Source organism: Nycticebus coucang, unplaced genomic scaffold (genome assembly GCF_027406575.1).
Source record: "Nycticebus coucang isolate mNycCou1 unplaced genomic scaffold, mNycCou1.pri scaffold_43, whole genome shotgun sequence".
In the NCBI taxonomy this organism is placed as follows: Eukaryota; Metazoa; Chordata; class Mammalia; order Primates; family Lorisidae; genus Nycticebus; species Nycticebus coucang.
Window position 1 is genome coordinate 709117 of NW_026515577.1, and position 27696 is coordinate 736812.

General features: G+C 37.9%; 1 protein-coding gene and 1 non-coding gene across 2 annotated transcripts in view; both read right to left on the bottom strand.

Annotated features, from left to right (window-relative positions):
* The window catches only part of LOC128579275 (POTE ankyrin domain family member F-like), a 70054-nt gene that overhangs the window by 41214 nt on the left and 1144 nt on the right, over positions 1–27696 (bottom strand). The window contains exons 2-4 of the mRNA XM_053581440.1: positions 24987–25093; positions 23494–23628; positions 16180–16238 (exon numbers count right to left, since the gene is read on the bottom strand). Of these exons, the coding sequence (XP_053437415.1) occupies positions 16180–16238; positions 23494–23628; positions 24987–25093 (301 nt within the window). The remainder of the gene's footprint in view (positions 1–16179; positions 16239–23493; positions 23629–24986; positions 25094–27696) is intronic.
* On the bottom strand, positions 20626–20732 carry LOC128579293 (U6 spliceosomal RNA). The gene has a single exon (XR_008378119.1). It is a non-coding gene; the product is annotated as a U6 spliceosomal RNA (small nuclear RNA).

Here is a 27696-nt window from a genome sequence, read left to right on the forward strand (position 1 = left end):
GAGAAACAACATTATTAAAATTTCTATACTCCCAAACCATTCTACAGATTTTATGCAATCCCCATTAAAATCCCATCATCATACTTTCAAAATGTAGGAAAAAAAATAATTCTGCATTTTGTATGGAACCAAAAAAAAAAAAATGTTATAGCCAAAGCAATTCTTAGTAATAAAAACAAAGCCAGGGCATATCACTACCAGACTTTCAGCTGTAAAGATCAAAACAGCATGGTATTGGCACAAAAATAGTCACTGACATTTAGAACTGAATAGAAAACCATGAAAGGAAACTAATATCTTACAGCTACCTGATCTTTGATAAAACAAACAAGAACATACACTAGGGAAAAGAATCCCTATTCAATAAATGGTGCTGGGAGAACTGGATAACGATATGTAAAAGACTGAAACTGGGCCCTCATCTCTCATCACTTACAAAAATTGATTCAGGATAGATAAAAGATCTAAATCTAAGGCACGAAACAATAAAAATCCTCAAAGAAAGTGTGGGGAAAACACTTGAAGATATCAACCTGGGGAAAGATTTTATGAAAAAGACTTTCGTGGCAGTCACCACAACACCAATAATAAACAAATGGGACTTAATTCAACTGAAAAGCTGCTATACAGCTAAGGGAACAATAACCAAAGCAAACAGACAGCCTTCAGAATGGGAAAAGACATTTGCATATTGTGAATTGGACAAAACAATGATTACTAGGATGTATAGACAACTCAAATTAATCAACTAGAAAAGATCCAAGAATCCTATATATCACAGGGCAAGAGACATGAATAGAACCTTTCTAAAGACAGATGAATAGCTAACAAACATATAAAATAATACTCATCATCCCTGATCATCAGAGAAATGCAGATCAAACCCACCATAAGATATCACCTAGCCCCAAAATGGCCCACATCACAAAGTCTCAAAGTGGCAGATGCCGGTGTGGATGTGGAGAGAAGGGAACACTTTTACGCTGCTGCTGGGGATGCTAATTAATACAATTTTTTGAAAGGAAGTATGGATAATCCTCAAAGAAGTCAAATTAGATCTGCCATTTAATCCTGCAATCCCATTACTGAGCATCTACACAGAAGAAAAAGAAATCCTTTTATCATAAGGACATTTGCGCTAGACCGTTTATCGCAGCTCAATTTAAAATCACAAAATGTGGAAACAACCTAAATGGCCACCAACCCAGGAATGGATCAACAAACTGTGGTACATATATACCATGGAATACTATTCAGCCACTAAAAACGATGGAGGCTTTATATCTTTCATATTAACCCAGATGAAGATGGAAAACATTGTTCTTAGTAAATTATCACAAGAACGGGGAAGCAAAAATCCAATGTGTATATTTATATTCTAATATGAAGGCAATACATGATCTAATTCAAGGGGTATGGTAGCAGAACAAGGTAGCGGGGAGAGGCAGAGGTAGAAGGGGAGTGGGGGACACAGTGTGTGGCACACCTCTTGGGGGCAGAACACAAGTATAAGAGGGATTTTATCTAATAAATGCAATCAGTGTAACCTAATTCTTTGTTTACCCTTAATGAATTCCAAACAGTAAAAAATGCACATTTTGATTTCATTGATTTTGATTTTTTTACTTTTTATTCTGATTGATTTTGGCTCTAATTTTTATTTCCTTTCTTTTGGTCACTTTAAGTTTCATTAGCTCTTATTCTAGTTTCTTTTTTATTAATATTAAATCATAGCTGTCTAGCTGATAGATCATGAAAAAAATGCACATTTTGTGTATGATTTACAATTTGCTAAAAACGAAGACTGATACATTGTTACAAAGTATTCCTTTGGGATCATACTTGAATACCAGAGTAGAATTAATAGTCATACTATTGGTGGGCTATTACTGCAGAAAGAAACTCTTACTTCCCTTCCTTTGTTTATAAAATGTAAACAAGAACAAGATCTATCAAAATTATTTGATACTTGTAAGGAGCTACTATTTGCAATAATCATAATCCTAAAAAACCCTACCACACTGACAGAAAATGCTATCATTTGCAGAATCAGTATCACGTGAGTATAGTCTCAAACTTAAAAAGATTGATTTCTGAAATGGATGAGGAGCACTTAGAATACAGTATAAAGCATTCCCCCTTATCTGTTACTTCTGTGAGAAAAAACACACTCAACCTGTTTTTTCTTTGTCCTCACACCACCACGACACTAATCAACAGAGAGGATTTATGTGACCTATGTGTGGGAATATTTTTTCACTCCAAAAATCCCACAATCGATTCTTCAGTAGACACCAGCTGGGTGTCCTCCCTTTTGATCCCAGCACCATCTCCTTGGTGACAGTATCAGACCCCACAGGGTTCGTCTGCCCCTCCCCACACCAGAACTTCTGACCAACAGCCTTCAAGCTGGGGTTCCCACAACCCCATCCTAGGGTTCGATAAATTCAGTAGAATGTTTCACAGAACTCAAGGAGACACTTCTGCCAGCTGGTTAATTATGGAGGAGATTATGAAGGATACAGATGGTGAGGGACATAGGGCAAGGTATGGGGAAGAGATGCAGAGCTTCCAGACCCTCCAAAGGGCACCACCCCCTTGGAACTTCGATATATTCAGCTATCTAGAAGCTCTCTGAACCCTGTCCTTTGGGGTTTTATGAAAGATTCATTACTTGGCATGCCTGACTAAAGGACTGGCCATTGGTGTCAAACAAACTTCCAGTCTCTCTCTCCTCCCTGGAGGTTGGGAAGTGGGTCTAGAAGTCCCAAACTTCTAATCCTACCATAGTCTTTCAGGTGACCAGGCCTTACTCTGAAGCTGCCTAGGAACTGCTGGACATCAGGCCATCAACCACACACAAAGCTATCTCTTTTGGAGATCCTAAGGATTTTAGAAGTTGTATGCCAGGAAATGGGGTGCAAGATCAAGTATCACATTTTTGGCTTTGTGTCCTGTGGTTTCAATACATATAGTCAAAATGGTGTCTGAGTCTTAAATTGAAAACTCCAGAAATAAACAATTTATAAGTTTTAAATTATGTACTCTTCTGAGTAGTGTGATAAAAAAATCTCAAACCATTCTGCTCCATTTTGCCCAGGATGTCAATCATCCTTCTTCTGGTATAACCACACTGTCTGTGCTGTTCCCCAAATTCTCCCTTAGCCATTGATATGTTCTGTCCTCACATTCAGCCCTCAGCTTGGTGATCCAGGATCACTGGAAGGAGATGTTCTCCTCCTTCTAATATGCAGTTGGAACATAAACAGCAGCCCAAACTGCATCACAGTGCCTGCCTCACCCACCTCCCTCATCCAGTCGCGTTCACTGTATCTGCCCCTGTCATCGCAAGGAGAAGTAGGGTGAGGAGAGTATGATAAACTGTTTTGAGAGATGACATTCACGTCACTTACAGTATAGCACGTTGTTAAAATTATTCGTTTATTATTAGTTATTGTAGTTGATCTATTACTGTGCCTAATTTATAAACTATCATAGATATGTGTATATAGGAGAAAACATTTGCAGGGCAGACTAGAGACAGACTACAAATGTGCCACTCATGGGGAAAGTGGAGTTGCAGGTAGCTGCCTTCATACGGATCACTTGTCTCTGAAGCCACATTGTGAAATCACAGAGAAGGAACAGGGTACACTCAGTGTGGGGGGAAAAGGTGATAGGTGACACATTAAGAAGATTAGAGAATGTGAGGGGAAGAGTAGATTAGATTATGAAAGAACCATGTCAGCACAGCATGGCCTGAACTGCACGATGGCACCCAACACCCTCACAGACCTCTTATCTGCACAGATGGGATACCGCCTGGAGTTTGTGCAGAACCCATGCAACAGAAAACAGGCACTGTGGGGAAGCACCCTTAACTCTGAGGTGCACCCACACTGGTCTACACCAGGTCTACACTGAGCAGGGGAGGGAGCAGACTGACTTGTGGCTTCCCTTTGTCCTCTATAGATCCTAGTTATCAAGCTTTGGTCTGATTCAAAAAATGCAAATATCCTTTCCCATTGTGTAAGTTGTCTATTTGCTTTGGTTGTCGTCTCCTTAGCTTTTCAGATGAATTAACTCCCATTTGTTTGTCTTTGTTGTTGTTGCAATTGCTACAGAAGTCTTCTTCATACAGTCTTTCCCCAGGACAATAACTTCAAGTGTTTTTCCTATAATTTCTTTGTGGATTTTTATCGTTTTGTGCCTTAAATTTAGGTCTATTATCCATCTTAAATCAATTTTTGTGAGTCGAGAAGGGTGTGGTTCCAGTCTCGGTCTTTTACAGGTCCTTATCCAGTTCTCCCAACACCATTTATTGAATAGGGATTCTTTCCCTCAGTGTATGTTCTTGTTTGGTTTATCAAAGACTAGGTGGCTTTAAGATGTTAGTTTCATTTCCTGGTATTCAACTCGGTTCCAAATGTCTATGTCTCTATTTTTGTGCCAGTACCATGCTGTTTTGAACACTATGGCCTTGTAGTACAGCCTAAAGTCTGGTATGCTGATGCCCCAAGCTTTGCTTTTACTGCTAAGAGGTGCCTTAGATATATGGGGATTTTTCTGGTTCCATACAAAACAAAGAATTATTTTTCTAAGTCTTGAAAGTATGATGTTGGTATTTTAATAAGGATGGCATTGAATCCGTAGATTCCTTTGGGAAGTATGGACATTTCAACAATGTTGATTTTTCCCAGCCATGAGCATGGTATGTTCTTTCATTTGTTAATATCCTCTGCTATTTCGTTCCTTAGGGTTTCGAAATTTCCTTTATAGAGGTCCTTCACCTCTTTTGTTAGGTATATTCCTAGGTATTTCATTTTCTTTGCAGCTATGGTGAAGGGGGTTCTGTCCTTAATTAGCCTCACACCTTGGCTGTTACTGGCATACATAAAGGCTACTGACTTGTGGACATTGGTTTTATATCCTGAGACATTACTGTATTTTTGGATCACTTTCAGGAGTCTTGTGGTTGACCTTTGAGGTGCTCTAAGTAAAAGATCATATCGGCAGCAAAGAGGGAGACTTGGACCTCCTCTGCTCCCATTGGGATGTTCTTTATTTCCTTCTCTTGCCTGATTGTATTGGCTAGAAACAGCACTATGTTGAATAGTAAAGGCAATACCTGGTAACCTCCTCTTTATTGACCTAAAAACTTCTTATTCCGTCCTTATGCCCAGTTTTAAGTCAGGCTATTAAATTGTGATCATTCTGTCTTTTTGATTTAGGCTTTTAAGGTTATTGATTTCCCACCAAAGAATGCTATGGCTGAGTCCCATAGATTATAAAAGCTTGTGTCCCCTTGTTTTTTCCTTATTTCACAATTTTTTTTAAAGTAGATCACAACACCAAGCTTTCGGTGCATTCTGCTATTGTACAAGCTCTAAATGCTGGCTCAGCAGCTGAAGGGCACTCTTTCATAGCATGTCTGAAATGTGAACAAAAGTCCATATAAAACAAATATTTAAGCTTTTTCTATAGGAACACAGATAAAGGTAACCCCATATCCTAATCCTCTGAATTGCTTCATCTGTGCCAACCCTACTTTTACAAAAACATTTCAAAACTAGTAGTGATTCAGTTAAGTGTACCCCAAAATCCCTAATGCCAGCTAAACTCACAGTTAACAGCTACAGAATGATGTCTACACATTATTAATGGCTGAAGGACACACTGCTGGGTGACCTTTCATTTCACTTTCCCAAGTACAAGACACAGACAGAATGCTGACATCCCTCTCTTCTACTTCAGGTAGGACGTCAGGGTTCTGGATTTGTTCAGTTGCCATATCAGTCCTGACATCATATAGTAGACAGTCGAGTAGAAGCAGCAGCTACAGTGTAAGTAGCCAGGATTTCAAGGAGCATCCAGAAACACACATGCATTTCAGGCAGGTCACAGCACTCAACAATCTTATCAAGGCTATCACATACTCATCCCCAGAAGTAGATGGATGAATACTACTTCTCATCTGATTTAGGACTCTTGTGCGGAAGAGGCTTTACATGCACATAATCATTAGGATGTTACCAAATGACCCGTACACCCCGTCTTCACATAACACAGACAGACTTATTCACTGCACTCATCATCATCATCATCAGAGCCTATCTGTTCCTTCAACATGACTTTTTTTGCAACAATATTAACTGCAAGCATGAAAGGTGATGCAACATACTATCTGCCTGGCTCAGCTACGATTTTCACTCCAGGGTCTGATGCAAAACACTTGTCCAACACTGGGCTGATTACACTGATGATCTCTTCCACTTTCAGCTTCACATCCTCACATTCAGGCAAACCACCATCAATATGAAGCAGTACGTGCTGAAACCAACCTCGGCTCCTATGTTAAAGACACAGCAGACACCAGAGACCACCTGCATGAAGGGCTCAGGATCATTACAGCCATTTCCTACATGGAAGATAATGCTGATAACATTAATATTTAGTGCTTTTTCTTATTCCACAAGAAATCTTCTGGTTTTGAGCATGGCACCAAATTTAGCAGCGTCAACAGGCTGCCTTGGAACCATCAGTGGCAACCAGCAAAGCCAACTTTGGCTTTGGTTGTGTTTTGGCAACTTTCATCAGCTTGACTGTGCTGTCCAAAATCATCATCTGGACTCCATTATTGGCAGCACACTTAATTGTAGAAACTTGTTTACAGGGATTTGCATAGATAATCCTCTCTAGAGGTACATGACACTCTGCACCAATTGTATTTCAGTCATGCTAGCACAGTCAGATCCGGTCCCCATGGAAGTGAGGATCTTCACAATGACTCTGCTGTCACGACATTTGACTGCATAAAATGGAGTGACAGAAGAAGCTTTTCGCTACTTTTGGGGTTTCCCCAAAATCCCAACATAGAAGGCATTATTCCCTTCAGAAGAAACCTCATACATATTTTGGTCCCAAATGTCCCTGGGAGTAAAACCTTGTGTTTTTAGAATCCCACTGTGCATCCTCAGATCAAAATGGAAATGTTCTCAGAGCATCCAGGTGCCACGGGACAGCCCCATGGTCAAGCCAGGGTGCTGCTGTTCCACGTAGTCATCAGTGCCTCGCTCCCACCCATCAGAGATGCCACCCAAGACGGTGTCCAAGCAGCAGGTACAGGGGCAGCTGGCAGTGGCTACAGGGAATGACCTATGTTTCCCTGTTTTTCAAATTATTTCTTGATTTCCATCCTAATTTTATTTTTGACTCAATAATCATTCAGCAGCAGGTTGTTTAATTTCTGTGACTTTGCAAAGGTTTGAGTATTTCTCTAGTGATTCACTTCTAGTTGCATTCCACTGTGGTCTGAGAAGATGCATAGTATGATTTCATTTTTTTTTAACTTCTTGAGGCCTTTTTGTAGCCTAAGGCATGATCAATCTCAGAGAATATCTCATGCGCTGCAGAGAAGAATCTCTTATTCAATAGTTTTGAGGTAGAATGTTCTGAAAATGTCGTTAGGCCCATTTGATTTACAGTCTGCATTTATTTATACTCTGCTTTTATGATCTGTCTATCTCTGACAGTTAGGTGTTAAAGTCCCCAGTAAACACAATCCTGCCACAGTAATCTTCCTGCTCTCTGGAACCCATGGGGATGGTATATTCCAGATAAATGTAGTTTCTGGTTACTTGAGAATTCCTTTTAAAAATAGTCCTATCTCTTTTGTTCATAACATACCATACCATACCATACCACTAACTCTGTATTGACTTCATATTAATATTGAAATACACTAGTTAAAAGCTAATTAAGACAAAGACAGACTTCACTTACTATAACACAGTTTTACTGTGTTATAAAACAGCTTTTTAAATGCAGTGTACAATTTTAGCTAAATTGAAGTCAAAACATTTTCTTTCTTTTTTTTTTTTTTATTGTTGGGGATGCATTGAAGGTACAATAAGCCAGGTTACACTGATTGCATTTGTTAGGTAAAGTCCCTTTTGACATCGTGTCTTCCCCCAGAAAGTGTGGCACACACCAAGGCCCCACCCCCCTTCCTCCTTCCCTCTTTCTGCTTTTCCTCCCCCATCCCATAACCTTGTCATTAATTGTCCTCATATCAAAATTGAGTATATAGGATTCATGTTTCTCCATTCTTGTGATGCTTTACTAAGAATAATGCCTTCCCCTTTCATCCAGGTTAATTCAAAGGATGTAAAGTCTCCATTATTTTTAATAGCTGAATACTATTCCATGGTATACATATACCACAGCTTGTTAATCCATTCCTGGGTTGGTGGGCATTTAGGCTGTTTCCACATTTTGGTGATTGGAAATTGAGCTGCAATAAACAGTCTAGTACAAGTGTCCTTATGATAAAAGGACTTTTTTCCTTCTGGGTAGATGCCCAGTAATGGGATTGCAGCATCAAATGGGAGGTCTAGCTTGAGTGCTTTGAGGTTTCTCCATACTTCCTTCCAGAAAGGTTGTACTAGTTTGCAGTCCCACCAGCAGTGTAAAAGTGTTCCCTTCTCTCCACATCCATGCCAGCATCTGCAGTTTTGAGATTTTGTGATGTGGGCCATTATCACTGAGCTTAGATGGTATCTCAGGGTTGTTTTGATTTGCATTTCTCTAATATACAAAGATGATGAACATTTTTTCACATGTTTGTTAGCCATTCATCTGTCATCTTTAGAGAAGTTTCTGTTCATGCCTCTTGCCCACTGATATATGGGACTGTTGGCTTTTTTCATGTGGATTAATTTGAGTCCTCTATAGATCCTAGTTACCAAGCTTCTGTCTGATTGAAAATATGCAAATATCCTTTCCCATTGTGTACATTGTCTCTTTGCTTTGGTTGTTGTCTCCTTAGCTGTACAGAAGCTTTTCAGTTTAATGAAGTCCCATTTGTTTATTTTTGTTGTTGTTACAATTGCCATGGCAGTCTTCTTCACGAAGTCTTTCCCCAGGCCAATATCTTCCAGTGTTTTTCCTATGCTTTCTTTGAGAATTTTTATTGTTTCATGCCTTAAATTTAAGTCCTTTATCCATCTAAAAGAAAGTGTGAGTAAATATAAGTAGGTTTCATAGAAGTACTGAGTACACTGGATACTTTTTCCTCCATTCTTGAGACATTTTACTCAGGAGAATATGTTCCGGATCCCTCCATATAAACACAAAAGAGGTAAAGGCTTCATCTTTTTTAAGGCTGCATAATATTCCATGATATACATATACCACAGTTTATTAATCCATTCATGGGTCGATGGGCACTTGGGCTTCTTCCATGACTTGGCTTTTATAAATTGAGCTGCAATGAATAATCAGGTGCAAATATCTTTTTTGCAAAGTAACTTGCAAAATTACTTTGGTCTTTTGGATACACTCCTAGTAGAGGAATTGCAGTATCCAATGGCAGGTCTGCTTTATTTATCTGGAAGCTGCTATTTGAGGTGCATACATACAGTAGAACCATCAGAGTTGACCAACTCCCTACACTGACCCTCCTTAAGTTGACTTAATTTTCATAGACTGGACATGCACCACATGTACATGTCAGTACAGCAGGTCTAGTTCTTGACCAGTTGACCGGTTTTTTACAGTCCCTTGGGTGTTCTGTTCAAGTCACTGAGGTTCTACTGTATTCAGGATTGTTGTGATTTCTTGTTGAAGTTCTCCCTTTACCATTTTAAAATAACCCTCTTTGGCTTTCTTTACCTTTGCTAATTTAAAATCTGTTTTATCTGATTTGAGAATGGCTATGCCTGCTCTCTTTTGGTTTCAATTTGTGTGGAATACTTTTTACCACACTTTCACATTGTATCTGTATGTATCCTCAGTGGCTCCAATATGTTTCCTGGAGAAAATAGATACTTGGATTGTGTTTCCTTATCCATTCAGTCAGACTACACCTTGTGAGTGGTGCATTTAAACCATTAAGAGATACAATTGATATGTAGGATGCTCTTCTGTTCATAGTGTTGGGTAATACCTTGTACCTTTTTTGCCCTTTTGTGCTATTGTTCTATAAGAGTTGTGAGCTTTACTTTTTTGGGTGATTTTACATTGGTGGCTATCAATTGTGCTGATTCATGTATAATGCAGTTTTGACTACTTTCTGCAAGGCAGGCCTGGTCATAACAAATTCCCCCCATGCTTGTCTGGAAAAGCTTAATTTCTACATCAAATATGAAACCCAGTTTTTCAAGATACCAGATTCTAGGCTGGTAGTTGTTCTGTTTAAAAAGATTAAAGAGAAGACTCCATCCCTCTGGTTCATAAGATTTCTGCTGATAAGTAAGTTGTTAGTCTGATGGCTTTTCCTTTGCAGGTCAGTTATAGATTACACCTAGATGCCTGTAGAATTTTCTCCTTCATTTTGACTTTGGCCAAGTTGATTATCATGTGTCTCAGAGATGTAGCATATGCTATGAGACTTTCCAGAGTTTGATGACCATCTTGTATCTAGATGTCTGGATCTCTGGTGATACCATGGATGTTTTACTCAAAAATTCTCTTGAATAGATTTGGGTACAGCATGGAAATCTATGGATTATCTGAGATATCTCTCTGCCCCCTAAGAGTTTCACATTCAATAATCACTAAATCATGTTGACTATATGTCTTTTCTTCTTCTGCATATTTCTACTAATGCTGCAGGGTTAAATATTAATACATTAAAATACATTGATAATTCCTAGTTTAGCGTGTGCTCTCAATGCATCATTCTCATAGGGAAAACAAACTACCAACTATCACTGTTATTTCATAAATGAAAAAAATACTTTAAGACAAACAAATAAAAAAGTCATAATGCCAAGAAAAAGACCAACACTTAAAATAAAAAAAAAACAACAACAACTAAGCTCCCTATTTTTCTATATGTTACCATAGATGGGTAAAACCTCATAATAGATTGAGAGCAAGAATTGGTGCCAAGGTAACTGTGGTTTTGACTACCAAAAAAGCTTCCTTTGTCTCCTAATCGCTTCATGTGGTTACCTTCCTCCTATCCCCTACAAGAGGCCTCAGAAAACTACAGACAACATATAAAAATTCATCCTGGCATGCCTTTATAAGTAACATTTATTGGAATAAATTCATATCTATTTGCTTACATATTATTGATGACTGCTTTCACAGAACCATGACAGGGTTGAGTAGATGTGACAGAGATAACCAGCTGAGCTAAAATATTTACTGTGTGGCCCTTTGAATAAAAACTTTGCAAGTCCCTGCTTTACCCATAAACAGAGCTCTCTAATACTCAAATCTGACCTGTGACTTCCTTGCTCTAAATTCACCAATGAATCCCTACAGTAAACTTTACTGGCTCCATACCTAATAGCCATTCCATGTTCCCTCTTGCTAGAGGAACACAATCCCATTTGGATATTTATCAACCCAAAACCCTTCCCAGGCTCCAAAACCAGAAATAATTATTCTAAGCTAATCTGCTTTCCCAGTGACTGGTTTAGGGATGAGCATATGATGTACCCCAGCCAACAAAATCTAACAGGAAGTCCCCTGCAAGCATGTGAGTTTTCTCTCCATTTAACTGAAACATAAGAAAAGCAGGCCTTCCAACCATGAGACATCACCTTACGGGAACACAATGTTTGGAGTTACTGCTAATTAGGCAAGCACAAAAGGAGACATGAACAAAACACAAGCAACAGCACAGCAGAAAGGGGGACAACAAGGGGGATGCTGAGGATGCGCACTGACCCCCCCCCAAAAAAAAAAACAACTCTGTTTTCTGTGGTTGTAGCCAACATTGGTTAGGTCATCTTCAGCATGGATTGAGGGAGGGTAATTGGTGGGAACACAACTACGGTGCATTTTACAAGGGTACATGTTAAATTCACTAAGTATAGAGTATAAATGTATTAACACAATTAAGAAAATGAGCTGAAGGCTATGTTAACTAGTCTGATGAAAATATTTCAAATGGACAATAACCAAAGCAAAGAGACAACCTACACAATGGGAAGGATATTTGCATATTTTCAATCAGACAAAAGCTTGATAACTAGGATCTATAGAGAACTCAAATTAATCCGCATGAAAAAAGCCAACAATCCCATATATCAATGGGCAAGAGACATGAATAGAAGTTTCTCTAAAGACGACAGACGAATGGCTAACAAACACATGAAAAAATGTTCATCATCTCTATATATTAGAGAAATGCAAATCAAAACAACCCTGAGATATCATCTAACCCCAGTGAGAATGGCCCACATCACAAAATCTCAAAACTGCAGATGCTGGCGTGGATGTGGAGAGAAGGGAACACTTTTACACTGCTGGTGGGACTGCAAACTAGGACAACCTTTCTGGAAGGAAGTATGGAGAAACCTCAAAGCACTCAAGCTAGACCTCCCATTTGATCCTGCAATCCCATTACTGGGCAACTACCCAGAAGGAAAAAAGTCCTTTTATCATAAGGACACTTGTACTAGACTGTTTATTGCAGCTCAATTTACAATCGCCAAAATGTGGAAACAGCCTAAATGCCCACCAACCCAGGAATGGATTAACAAGCTGTGGTATATGTATACCATGGAATACTATTCAGCCATTAAAAAAATGGAGACTTTACATCCTTTGTATTAACCTGGATGGACGTGGAAAACATTATTCTTAGTAAATTATCACAAGAATGGGGAAGCATGAATCCTATGTACTCAATTTTGATATGAGGACAATTAATGACAATTATGGTTATGGGGGGAAACAGAAAGAGGGAAGGAGGGAGGGGGTGGGGCCTTGGTGTGTGTCACACTTTATGGGGGCAAGACATGATTCCAAGAGGGACTTTACCTAACAATTGCAATCAGTGTAACCTGGCTTATTGTACCCTCAATGAATCCCCAACAATAAAACAAAAAAAGAAAATATTTCAAATGGTATATAAAACCAGCACATTGTACCCCATAATGGCATTAATGTACACAGCAATGATTTTTTAAAAAATGCCCATGACCTACAGAATAAGACCTACTCATTTCTATACTAATAAAAAGGTTTTCATGAGCATGCGTGAGCCAGGTATTCACCTCATTCCCAGCATAACTGAACCTCTGAGAAATCCTGCAACGCCATTTATGAACATCAGATTTTACACTTCCTCTTCCTTCTGACAAATATGTAATCTGGTTAGATATTCCTTCTACAAGCATCAGTATTTTGCCTCTTTCACTGGAAGACTGCTGTTCACTCTACCTGCTTACCTTATATCCTATTCATTCCCTTAAAGCTTTAATTTCTTTGCATGGACTTAAGGTGGCTGGCATAAACATAACATAATAAATACATAAGGAATGATATAAGCATGTGCTCACACACAGTAAACACTGAAGATAGTAGCAAATAATTAAAATGACAATGATAATAACTAGTTCTTGACTTGGCACTAAAGCATAGTGGTTATGGTGCCAGCCATATGCACAGACGCTGGTGGGTTCAAACTCAGCTACACAATCACACCTGCAACAAAGAAATAGCCGGGCATTGTCGTGGGTGCCTGTAGTTCCAGCTACTTGGGAGGCTGAGGCAAGAGAATCGCTTAAGCACAAGAATTGGAGGTTGCTGTGAGCTGTGATGCTACGGAACTCTACCCAAGGTGACTTAGGGAGACTCTGTCTCGAAACAAACAAACAACAACAACAACAAAAACTTCAACTAGCTTCTGATAGTATTTTTTAAAATATTTGTCTTCTATAACACTAGCAAAATGCTTAGTACATAAAAAACACTTAATAGTTATTTGTTAAATGGGCAAAGGAATAAAGATTATTTCCTTAACAATTCTGTTCATCAACCTCAGGAATTAAATAGGAAATGATCTATTTGGAGCACCTTACAGGCCAAAACTGTGTATTCCATTTGTTTTCTTTGAGACAGTGTCTCACTCTGTTACCATGGGTAGAGTGCCATGGTGTTGTAGCTCACAGCAACCTCAAATGCTTGGGTTCAATCCATCCTTTTTTTTAACTTTTTTTTTTGTTATTAAATTATAGCTGTGTACATTAATGCAATCATGGGGCACCATATACTGGTTTTATAGACCATTTCACACATTTTCATCACACTGGTTAACATAGCCTTCCTGGCATTTTCTTAGTTATTGTATTAAGACATTTACATTCTACATTTACTAAGTTTCACATATACCCTTGTAAGATGCACCGCAGGTGTAATCCCACCAAGCCCCCTCCTTCTCCCCACCTCCCCCCTTCCCTTTCTCCATTCCCCTATTACCTCAGCCTCCTGAATAGCTGGGACTATAAGCACCCACCACAACACCCAGCTAGTTTTCCTATTTTTAGTAGATATGGGGTCTTGCTTTTGCTCAGGCTGGTCTTGAACTTCTGAACTCACTCATTCTGCCTGCCTCAGGCTCCCAGAGTGCTAGGATTACAGGCATGAGCTAGTGAGCCCAGTCTACTCCATCTTTTTTTTCTACAACTTGAGAAACCTGATACAGAAATTCTTTTAGACAGATACACAACATTATATTTCAGATTGTATATATATGTCACATTGAGGTAGCCTAATAGCACTTTTGTTACTATGAAACATTTTTGTACTTTTATTATACTTTGTTTACTCAGAGTTGGGCATTTGGAATATCTATGAGGCAAAACCTCTAGCGAATGGTAACAGTATCTTCTTCTACCACAATTATGGTTACCATGATAGTTAACTAGCACACAGAAGAACACACCTTATTCTAACCAGGTAAATATATCTTATTCAATTACAATTTTTGGTTAATGAAGTCAATAATAATAAGGTCTTGTTGGTATAAGAATATATAACTTGTGCTTCTCAACAGGGATTGCCCTTCTGACTCGCCGACTCAGAAGATACCATTAAGAAATATGATTGCAAGAGGGAAATTACCTAACAATTGCAATCAGTGTAACTGGCTTATTGTACCCTCAATGAATCCCCAACGATAAAAAAAAAAAAAAGAAAAAAAAAGAAATATTCACTTATTGGTGTTAGCCCACACTGGATATGTTTCGTAGTTTTATGCCTATTTATGGTACCACAGAGGTATTGTTTATTGTTGAGTTCCCAGGTTTAAAGACAGTATGTCTTTAGAGACAGATAGCACTATGTAATACAGTTAGCCTTTCAACAACAGGGGTGTTGCCTGCAGCATCCACTTACGTGCAGATTTTCTTTCACCTCTGCCACCTGCAGACAGCAAAACCAATCTCTCCCCTCCCTCCTCCTCAGCCCATGTGAAGACCAGGAGGTGGAAGTCCTCTACAATGATCCACTGCCACTTAATGAACAGTAAATATACTTTTCAATTCTTTCTTTCTTCTTAATGAATTCCTTCCTCTATCTTTATTGTAAGAATAGAAGATTCTTTCTTTATTGTGAGAATCAGGTAGATAACACACACAAAAATATGTGGTAATTGATTGTTTCATTCACTAAGGTTTTCAGTCAACAATAGGCTATTAATAGTTTGTAGGGAGCCAAACATTATACATAGGTGGATAATCCTAGCACTTTGAAAGGATGGGGGGATTGCTTGAAACCAGGAGTTTGAGACCAACCTGAACAAGAAAACAAGACTCCAACTCTATAAAATTTTTAAAAATTAGCTGGGCATGGTAGTATATGTCTGTATTCCCAGCTACTCAGGAGGCTGAGGCAGGAGGACTACTGGAGCCCAGGAGTCTGAAGTTGCAGTGAGCTATGGTTGATGCATCCCTGGCCAACAGAGGAAGATCCTGTCTCCCCCCAAAAAATGTGGTATGTAAATGTTTGACTACAAACCACACATTTTTTGAGGGTAAACAGTAATTAATATTCTTTAAATGAATGTAAATCCCTTATTACAAAAAGTAAATGGAGGATTTATTTTATAAACAAGTTCAACTCATTACAGTGTGATGATGGAGGACATTTTGAACATTCCAACTTGCACATCTATTTTCTCATTTATACAAAAATCTCATATAAGATTTTAGAGGCCATAACTAATTAAATGAATTGTTTTCGGACAATATTATATTGGATTCTAAGTTATCTGCAACTGACTTAATAAACAATTCTGAACTGTAGGCCTGGAAGGAACAAATGAAGAAAAAATACATAAAATTTACAATTTTTTTGGTAACTGCTCCTTTGTGTTCAGAACTTACTACTCTTACTATAATAGGTCAACCCAGAGTAATTCACTACCAGAAGTCTTACCTTGTGCAGGAGTTATAGGTTTAATTTTTGCCTTGTATTCCAAAATTTTCTGTTGAATGCTATGTATAAAGAGTAAATAGAATTATAGTTTTAATACTGATGTGAAATATATTTACCACATATATTAAATTATTAGACTATTTCAGAAAACATAAGAGCTGACATCAGAATGTTATCCCAAACAGATCAAATTTGTAAGCTCTATGAATTTATTATACAGCTTCTAAAGAATAAAGAAAAAAAGCAAGGTGAAGTACTCATGAATTGAGGGAAGTACAGCTCATTACATTAATTAGAATTAGCTTGAAAAAATGGAAAACTTCCTGAACTCAGAATAAGTTCTACCTCTACAACAAATAGCTAATTGTTCGTGCCAAAACTGCCTCTTTAAGGATTATTTTTTTTTCTAAAAATAAGGATTTTATGACCATCTTTAACTAGGTTATTATGATGCTTTACTGAGACAAAATTTTTAAATGCTCAGAGAAACAGGAATACAATGGAATACATTGCTCCTAAAATTTATTATTGAAACTGTCATAGAATCCCACATAAAATACCATCTGCATTTTTCACAGGTTGTAATTGTTTTATTATTTATTTTTTTTGAGACAGAGTCTCACTAAGTCACCCTGGGTAGAGTGCCATGGTGTCACAGCTCACAGCAACCTCAGACTCTTGGGCTTAAGTGATTCTCTTGCCTCACCCTCCCAAGTAGTTGGGACTACAGGTTCCCACCACAATGTCCGACTATTATTGTTGTTGTTGTTGCAGTTGTCACTGTCATTTTGGCTAGCCTGGGTGGGATCCAACTGGCCAGCCTTGGTGTATGTGGCTGGCATCCTACCCACTGAGCTATGGGTGCTGCCCCACAGGTTGTAATATTCTAATGTTGCATTTTCCAGTACATGTTCATTAAGTCCTACTTTTTTGGATATTGGTTGTTTTCTACTGTGTGGCTTATAAATCAGGTTGATAGCACACAAAGCGAGAATAAGATGGAGTTAGTCAGGCTAGGGCTGAGATGACACAGACGGTCTGGATGGTTAGGTCCTATGTGACCTCTGAGTATGTCCTATGTGACCTTTGCCTCATGTCTCCCATCCTTGTTGTCTTGTAAATATGGGTTTAACCTAACATTGTATATCTTGAATAGCTTAAGGCAATGTATTAAAGAGATTAACTTCTGGATTGGAATGTTGTTATATGGATCATGGGTTATGTCAATTATTGTTTGTTACAGATCATTGGTTATGGTGATTATTGTTATTTAAAATAAGTATTATTACTGCTGTTTAATATAAGGGTTAGTATGATTCTTTCTTTTAACATTTACATATAAAACTGATTTTGGAATATACCATATCAAAAGAAGCAAAAACAAAGACCTGATCCTCTCAATACATGCAGAAAAAGCATTTGATAAAGCCCAGCATCCTTTTCTGATTAGAACACTGAAGAATACAGGTATAGTTGGCACATTTCTTAAACTGATCAAAGCTATCTACCACAAACTCACAGCTAGTATTATACTCAATGGAGCAAAACTGAAATCTTTTCCACTTAGAAATGGAACCAGACAAGGTTGTCCTCTATCGTCACTACTAATTCAACATAGTGCTGGAAGTTCTAGCCGATACAATCAGGCAAGAGAAGGAAATAAAGGACATCCAAATGGGGGCAGAGCAGGTCAAACTCTCCCTCTTTGCTGATGATATGATATTATACTTAGAGAACCCCAAAGACTCAATCACAAGACTCCTGGAAGTGATCAAAAAATACAGTAAGGTCCCAGGATATAAAATTAATGTCCACAAATCAGTAGCCTTTGTATACACCAATAACAGCAGCCAAGACAAGAAGACAATCAAGGACACCCTTCCCCTCACAGTAGTTTCAAAGAAAATGAAATACCTAGGAATATACCTCACAAAAGAGGTGAAGAATCTCTATAAAGAAAATTATAAAACCCTAAGAAAAGGAATAGCAGAGGATATTAACAAATGATAGAACATACCATGCTCATTGCTGGGGAAAATCAACATTGTTAAAATGTCTGTACTTCCAAAAGCATTCTACAGATTCAAGCAATCCCCATTAAAATACCAACATCATACTTTCAAGACTTGGAAAGAATAATTCTTTGTTTTGTATGGAACCAGGAAAAATCCTGTCTAGCTAAGGCCATCCTTAGTAATAAAAACAAACCTGAGTGAATCAGTCTACCATATATTAGGCTGTACTACAAGGCCATATTGATCAAAACAGCATGGTACTGGCACAAAAATAGACATATAGACATTTTGGAACCAAATAGAAAACCAGGAAATGAAACTAACATCTTACAGCCACCTAATCTTTGATAAACCAAACAAGAACCTACACTGGAGGAAAGAATCCCTATTCAGTTAATGGTGCTGGGAGAACTGGATAACCATACATAAAACACTTGAAACTGGATCTGCACTTTTCACCACTCACTAAAATTTATTCACGATAGATAAGAGATCTGAATCTAAGGCACAGAACAATAAAAATCCTTAAAGAAAATACTGGTAAAACACTTCAAGGTATCAGCCTGGGAAAAGACTGTATGAAGAAGACTTCAGTGGCAACTGCAACAGCAGAATAAACAAATGGGACTTAATTAAACTCAATAGCTTCTGTACAGCTAATGGGACAATCACCAAAGCTAATGGACAGTCATCAGAATGGGAAAAGATACTTGCATACTATGAATTAGACAACAGATTTATAACTAGGATCTACAGAGAACTCAAACTAAGCAACAGAAAAAGAGTCAAAAATCCCTTCTGTCAATTGGCCAGAGAGAGGAAGAGAACCTTCTCTAAAGAAGACAGATGAATGGAAAAATAATAAACATATGAAAAAATGCTCATCATACCTAATTATTCGAGAAATGCAGATCAAAACCACCCTGAGATATCATTGAACCCCAGTGAGAATGGCCAAGATCACAAAGTCTCAAAGCTACAGATGCTGGTGTGGATGTGGAGAGCAGGGAACACTTCTTTTTTTGTTTGTTTGTTTTTATTATTTTTTTATTGTTGCATCATAGCTGTGTACATTAGTTCAATCAAGAGGTACAATGTGCTGGTTTCATATACAATCTGAAATATTCTCATCAAACCGTTCAACGTAGCCTTCATGACATTTTCTTAGTTATTGTACACTTCTGCTGGGACTGCAAACTAATACAACCTTTTAGGAGAAAGTATGGAGAACCCTCGAAGAACTCAAACTAGACTTCCCATTTGATCCTCCCATTACTGAGTACCTACCCAGAAGAAAAAAAAATCCTTTTACCATAAGGACACTTGCAGTAGACTGTTTATTGCAGCTCAATTTACAATTAAAAAAAAAAATGGAGAAACAGCCTAAATGCCCCCCAACCCAGGAGTGGATTAACAAGTTGTGGTATATGTGTGCCGTGGAATACTATTCAGCTACTAAATCAAATGAACACTATACATCTTTTGTACTAATTTGGATGGAGATGGAATACATCCTTCTTAGTGAAGCATCACAAGAATGGAGAAGCAAGAATCCAATGTGCTCAATTTTGATATGAGGACAATTGATAACCTAGTACATGTTGGGGGGTCAGAGAATGGGGGAGTGGAGAGAAGGAAGAAGGGGAGGTCACGGTGTTTGGCACACCTCTTGGGGGAGGAACACATTTATAAGAGGAACTTTGCTTGACAAATGCAATTAGTGTAACCTGGTTCTTTGAATGAAGAACCTCAATAAATCCCCAACAATAAAAAAATGTGATTATTTTAAATAGAAGAACGGGACAGTCTTGGAGAGGACGCTCTCATCTTCTCCACAATTGATGGACTTCTGACAAATAAAGTTTGGTGCATCTATCCCCATCTCTGCATATTGGCTGACAGTGACAGGTGGCCAAACTCTCTTCATCCAGTAACAAGGTCATCTCAGCTGTTTCATAGTTTTCAACAAAATTTATTTGTAAGACATTAGCCCACTAAATTAGATAACATAAAGTAAATGTCCCCCATTATAATGGTAGAAAACTAATAGACGTCAAGACCTGGTTTGGATTCCTACTATTCTCTCTCTACCTAGTACCTAGTCAGACTCTGAACCAGTAGATCTTTGTTAGAATGGTATTTAATCTCCATGCTCATCTCCAATTGATGTAGACGACAAAAAAATCCTGCTTCTTTAAATTCCATGAAGGAGCGAGATCCATGTTGATACTTTCTCATTTCTGAAATACATCAACAACACTTTGCACACAACATCCCAAGTGTTATTCAGCTCCATGCTCATTTCATAGATCATCTTACACAAAATTTTTTTTAGAGAACATCACAGTTTCACTATTGGGTGCTGCCCATTTTGCTTTGACTCATACTATTAGAGTTTGTCAAACAATTCAGTCACCATTCAAGAACTACACAAAATATGGAATGTCTCAAGAAACTGTATGTGACCTTTGCACATGAGTCATGCTAATCTTCTCTGTATTGTTTCAATTTTATTATACGTGCTGCCAAAGCAAGCACAATGTTCTACTTTTGTATGTAACTTTTTTTTTTTTTTATTTTGGGGGCTTCATTGAGGATTTAAAGAACCTGGTTACATTGATTGCTTTTGTCAGATAAAGACCTTCCAATAATAGTGTTCCACCTCCAAAACGTGTACCACCCCCTGTGATTCCCACCCCCTTCCTTTCTCTGTTCTCCCCATCCTCAACCCCCACACTGTGTGCCAGGTCACTAATTTTTTCCATATTAGAATTGAGTACATAGAATTCTTGCTTTTCCATTCTTGTGATGCTTTGCTAAGAATAATGTCTTCCACTTCCATCCAGGTTAATACAAAAGATGTAAAGTCTGCATCTTTTGTAGTGGTTGCATAGTAGTCTATGGTATACATATACCACAGTTTGCTAATTCATTCCTAGGTGGGTGGGCATTTAGGCTGTTTCCACATTTTAGCAATTGCAAATTGAGCTGTGATAAACAGTCTAGCACAAGTGTCCTTAAAGTAAATAGATGTTTTTGTTTTTGTTTTGTTTTTTTCCTTCTAGGCAGATGCCCAGTAATGGGATTGCAGGATGAAATGGGAGGTCTAGTTTGAGTTCTTTGAGGGATCTCCATACTTCCTTCCAAAAAGGTTGTACTAGTTTGCAGTCCCACCAGCAGTACAAAAGTGTTCCCTTCTCTTCACATCCATGCCAGCATCTGTAGTTTTGAGACTTTATAAGGTGGGCCATTCTCACTGGGTTTAGGTGATATCTCAGGGTGGTTTTGATTTGCATTTCTCGGATAATTGGGGATGATGAGCATTTTATCATATGTTTGTTAGCCATTCATCTGCCTTCTTTAGAGAAGATTCTATTCATCTCTCTTGCTCTATGTTGTAAAGGATTCTTGGTTCTTTTGTGTTTATTGAGTTATCTGTAGATCCTAGTTATTAATCTTTTATCTAATTCAATATATGCAAATATATCTTCTTATTGGGTAGGTTGTCTATTTGCTTTGGTATTGATTTGTCATGTAAATACAACTAACCTGTTCAGATTCAGAGGTTTACATCCAGCAGCTACATTCTTAGAATTTGACATAGAATTTGAAAACATTCTTAAATTTTGAGGTAGAGAACCAAGTAGCTTCAAAGATTTTCATAATTATGGAGGACAAATCATTTGAGGGCCAAGGACAAGTTGGTGTCCACTACTAGAGAAGGACATGGGATCTTTTACAGCCTAAGAAAAGGTGCTGCACAGGCTATAAGTAGGCTTCAGGGCATAGATCTGGTAACAAAGAAAAAACGGAACTCCATTCCTTTCCTGCATCATTATTTGGAACTCTCTGACAGTTTAGAACAATCTCAGCTACTATTTGCTAGACAAAAGGACTTTAAAGGAGAATGTACAAAGGATTAGGCTAAGTCTAAACTAAAATGTGAGCTCCATATAAGCTCTATATAAGTAGGGGAAGGGATCTCTTTGCTCACTGTGTGTTTGTGTGGCTAAAGGTCAGAGGCCTAGCTGCCAGAGCAGAGAATGATGCTAGTGCTTTTGGGAACAATGGACAAGCATATAAGCAAATGTAAGTGAACCACAAAAAGTATTACTTTGAAGTTTAAGTGTGTTTGACCATGGAGACTGAGGCATCTGAATCAGCAAAGACTTCCTAGTAGCATAATTACCAGACTGCAGGACCAGTTTCCAGGCAACAATGCAGCAACACAATCAGGGGAAACAGAACGAGTACAAAGTCCTTCTTCTCCCCTTTCTGCCTTATAAAAGAGGATTGCCTTTCTTGCACTTTAAAACCTGTTCAGTTCTTGAAAATTTCAAGGAGGAAGGTCTAGAGCACAACAGTACAACAGGGAATGGTACAACAGCTTCTACTAAAGTGGACCTTTCATGACCCATATAACTACTCAGAAAAAGCAGAGTTGTGACACTGTCTTTATCCCACGCATAGGGGCTGTACTTGTAATAAAACAAAATAAAACTGAAATCCGTAAGGTTAAAGGTCTTAAAAGTCTTTTTTTTTTTTTTTTGTAGAGACAGAGTCTCACTATACTGCCCTCGGGTATAGTGCCGTGGCGTCACACGGCTCACAGCAACCTCTAACTCTTGGGCTTATGGGATTCTCTTGCCTCAGCCTCCCAAGCAGCTGGGACTACAGGCGCCCGCCACAACGCCCGGCTATTTTTTTTGTTGCAGTTTGGCCGGGGCTGGGTTTGAACCCGCCACCCTCGGCATATGGGGCCGGTGCCCTACTCACTGAGCCACAGGCGCCGCCCAAAGGTCTTAAAAGTCTTCAGAACCCTGCACTCATTACTACTTGTAACACCTCCATCCTTTGGATTTCTTCCGGCTATCTCATTTCCATTCTAAAACTTTCTGAAACAAACCATGAAATTTCAACTGATGTACAAGTTGCAATAGTTATAATTATTTTACACCTCAATTTAACATTAACTGGTCTTTTTTCTTTTTCTTTTTTTTTTTTTTTTTTTGAGACAGAGTCTTACTTTGTCCCCCTGGGTAGAGTGACATGTCATCATAGCTCACAGCGACCTCAAACTCTTAGGATTAAGCAATTCTCTTGCCTAAGCCTCCTGAGAAGCTGTGACTACAGGTGCCTGCACAATGCCTGAATATTTTTTTGTTGCAATTGTCATTGTCGTTTTAGCAGACCCAGGCCCCGTTCAACCCTGTCACCCCCAGTGCATATGGCTGGCACCTTAACCACTGTGCTACGGGTGCCACCCAGCATTAAGTAGTCTTTTATCGTGTACACTTACCTTTCAGAGTCAGGAAGAAGAAAATTATCTATAGTCCGTCCAAATAAATCTTCCGCAAAGACATTAATATTCTGCTCCAAAAGAAGATCCACTAAGCTTTCCGAATTACAAAGTACAGCAAGCATGAGCGCTGTTCTAAAATAAGAAAGATAACCCACACTTACAAACTTGAAAAAAGTTATTTATAGTACTAATTGGATATACTTTACCAATTCAATATCCTGCCTGTCCGTGCAGAATGTTCTTACAGACATGAACATCTTGGGTACTGAAATGTTCATTTTAGCCAATTTCCACTGAAGCTAAAAGGAAGCCTCTTAACCACTGGTATAACACAGTACAAGTTGCTAATTTATAGGGCTTTAATGGTCAAGAAACTACGCTGAGATCACTTATCTTACATAGTGCAAGATTTAGATGTAGAATTCTCCATTCCTTCCCTATCTAAATAGAATATATTTTCATTCAAAGTCAGATAGTGGTCAAATAAGTAAGAGCTACTTGCAGGCTTCCAATAACAATAATAATGGTAATAATTTTAGTCAGAGTACTTACAGATTTTGATGCTGATATTCATGTGCTAGGAACTGCATTAAATTATTGTGTGTGTGTGTGTATATATATATATGTATCTGTGTGTATGTGTGTATATGTCTCTGTGTGTGTACATATAAGACTTTACACACCATAAGCCTTGGCAGATTATGCTCCTTTTCAGATCAAAAAACACATCTGATGATAAATGATGTTCCTAACATCACACCTAGCAAGTGGAAAAGCCAGGAATCCAACCCAGGCTTCGGGGAATCTAAAGCCTCTCTGTTTACACTTTATCACCCACCTATGGCTTATTTTATTCAAGGAAAAGTTTATCCAGTTAAAGTTTTCATCCTTCTGCCCATGCCAATTAAAACTAAAACATCAAACTACACTAGAAGTAAAAATGGAAAAAAAGCTGATGAACCCACAGGATCTGGTAATAGCAATTAATAGTCACTTAAGGTTAATCTAACGTCAATATTCTTTAAAGAAAACAACTTAAAGACTCACTAAGTCATTCAAAAGAGAAAATGAATCCCAGCTCCTATTTATGGGACACAGAACATTCTAAAGGAAAACCATGTAAGCAACAGTTGTTAAAAAATACTATGAAAGAGTGAAGAATTTCATATTAAGTCATAAAGTAAACTACAAGTTTAAGTCCACATTTTATACAACTAACTAAAGCCTATCAGCTAATATATCACCAAAACACCAAATTACGAACAAATATCAGTCAATATTGAAAAAAAGGTAAATCCTTCTGTATACTGTCCTTCATATTTCTCAGTCAAAATAACTGCTTTTCTGCGTAACTGAAGATCTATGTGGATATTTTTCACTATACAACAATTATGAGGTAACGTTATTGTTCATTTAACATTTCTGAGGAGAGATACTATTGCCACTCTAGAATACCACTCAGGTTTTAAAAACAGAACGAATTACTATACCTCCTACATCCATCAACTAGATGTATATTTGCCTTATGCTTAATTAAAAGTTCCGCCACATCTGAATGGGTTTCCTTCAGAGCAAGGAAGAGTGGTGTGGTGTCTTTCTGCAATACAGCAAAAACAATTAATACAATATTGGACAAAATTATACACTTTTATAAGTGGAAAACTTTATATAAGGTCCTAAAATTGTACACATAATGTAGAAAATAAATAAAAAGTAGACCCTTCCTTCTCATTACTCTGTGCTTTCCAATGTGACACTCCTTCCCTTGGAAACACCTCTCATCTGCCTCTTCACATCAACTCAGGTTACCTCCAAAACTCAGTTCAGACATTTAATGCTTTGAAGAATCTTTGCTTCTATCACAGCATTTACCACAGTATAATACTTTCTTGTTTCTCATCTAAACCAAGAGCTTCTTGTGGGCAGAGGCAGTATCTATTATTAATATCTCTATATCCCCCTACCCTAAGATATAGTAGTAACTATTTTCAGTATTTTTATTGAGTTAATGATCTAAATTATTACCCCTAGATCAGTATTTCTTACACTGGATTTCAAAGACTACTTACAAGTATGTACCCCCAACACAAAGTTTCCATGATCATCTATGCATAACAAATATTACCAAACTTTCCATTATATATCCAATATTAAAGCAATCTCTTGAATTTGCTTAAACCCTCTTTGGCAATACATTTTTGGGGCAAACCCTAACATTTGAGAAATTAGAGTTTCCGTGATCCTTGAAAGCTTTCCAACAAAGGGGGAGGATTTCACCAGGTATACCAACTCAGGACTCTCTTCTATCGATGGTGACAAGACCCCAGATGCCAATTGGTCTGTCACTCCTGTTGCGAATGGTTCACTAAGGTTTTCTGAGTGAAAAAAAGCTAGACTTCAAATGAACTTTTCTTGCTTATCATTAAATGGCCCATGGGATGTCTCCTGTTATAAGATTATCAATTTTTTACTTAGGAGGCTGAGGCAAGAGAATCACTTAAGCCCAAGAGTCTGAGGTCGCTGTGAGCTGCGACACCATGGCAATCTACCAAGGGTGACATAGTGAGACTCTGTCTCAAAACAAAACAAAACAAAACAAACAACAACAACAAAAAAAGATTACCGATTTTTATCTCAGCTGTTAGAAAGTTCACTGAGAAACATTATTCTCGATGAAAATGGTATATGGAAATCTAATGCATATTTAACTTTCTAATCCATTTTTTTCTGGTTTCTCTTTAAATTATGTTTTTTTCGGCAAAATATAAAGCAGAAATATAATGGTTTCTTAATAGAAGTTCTAATACTGACTTACATGAATTGTTTACAGCCTAAGTAAAGGCACTAAATCATTTTCATTTTTAAGGGATGGTGCTGAGGCAAAACATATGTCATCATCTATCCAACTACAACCATGATTAACTTAAAAAGGCTTATAGGTTTTGTAACAGGAAAACAATTATTTGATAGATGCAAAGACAAAGAGATTTTAAAAGCCATTTTTTAAGTTCTAAGATATGACCCCATCACTAAGGACTAATATAATTTTTTTTAAAAAAATTCCTATATGTATTCTAACTTCATGGTTTTCAGTGTTTCAAACTGAGATCCTGATTATGCTGAAGCTCTGTGGCCCTAAAAGATGTGCTAAGACAGTTCATATTACAGCTTCAACTAAAAAAAAAGGTAAAGGATTCACTACTATTCTGATTGAGAAAACTCTACTTGTAAAAAACATTTGTTGACTTAATCATCTGAATGATAACAAAGAGGAAATACTAAAATGGTCAGTCTGCACTTATTGAAAGACTATACACAAGTAAATTTCTAAAATCCCTCTCAATAACAGTAAATGATTGATGGTTGAAAAGGATAAGAAGGTGCTCTGTAAGCTAACAGATACTGCCAGTAACATTCCTTTTACCCTCTTAAGCAGTAAAAGACATCATAAACATCAGTCTAATATTACTGGAAAGCAGAGATTGAAAGAGAAGTAGTGCCTCTAGAAATTTCTTACATTTTTGATACATGTGAATTCATAATTACACTTAAGTGCTCAGTGCATCAGAGTCTTGAAGAAATTGTGTTGTTCTTAGGGACAGTGTCAGAGAAAGTGTCAAGAAATCCTGGGTTGGTTCAGTGCCTGTAGCTCAGCAGCTAGGGCACTGGCCATATAAAAAAACCTGAGCTGGCAGGTTCTAAGCCAGCCCAGGCCTGCCAAACAATGACAACTACAACAAAAACAAAAAAATAGCCCGGCATTGTGACAGACACCTGTAGTCCCAGCTTCTTGGGAGGCTGACGCAAGAGAATTGCTTAAACAAGAGTTGGAGGTTGCTGTGAGCTGTCACGCCAAGGTACTCTACCCAGGGGAACACAATGAGACTCTGTCTCAAAAAAATAAAAAAAAAAAAAAAAACAACTCCTGAGATTGACTGATCCTTCCTACCTCAATCTCCCTCTCCCTCAAACATGTACCTGCCTTCAAGGAAATATTTTTAAATATACGTGCTTGGACCTTATTATATTTTCTGAATCAAAATCTTCAGGACAGAGCCTAGACTTCTAAATTATTCTTTTACATTCCCCCCAGTTCATTGTGTTGCACAATTCTAGTGGAGAACTAATGCAACAGAAAACCACTTTTGTCTCATTGTCTACCTACATGGACAATTATGTTACCACTTGGGAATTTGGATA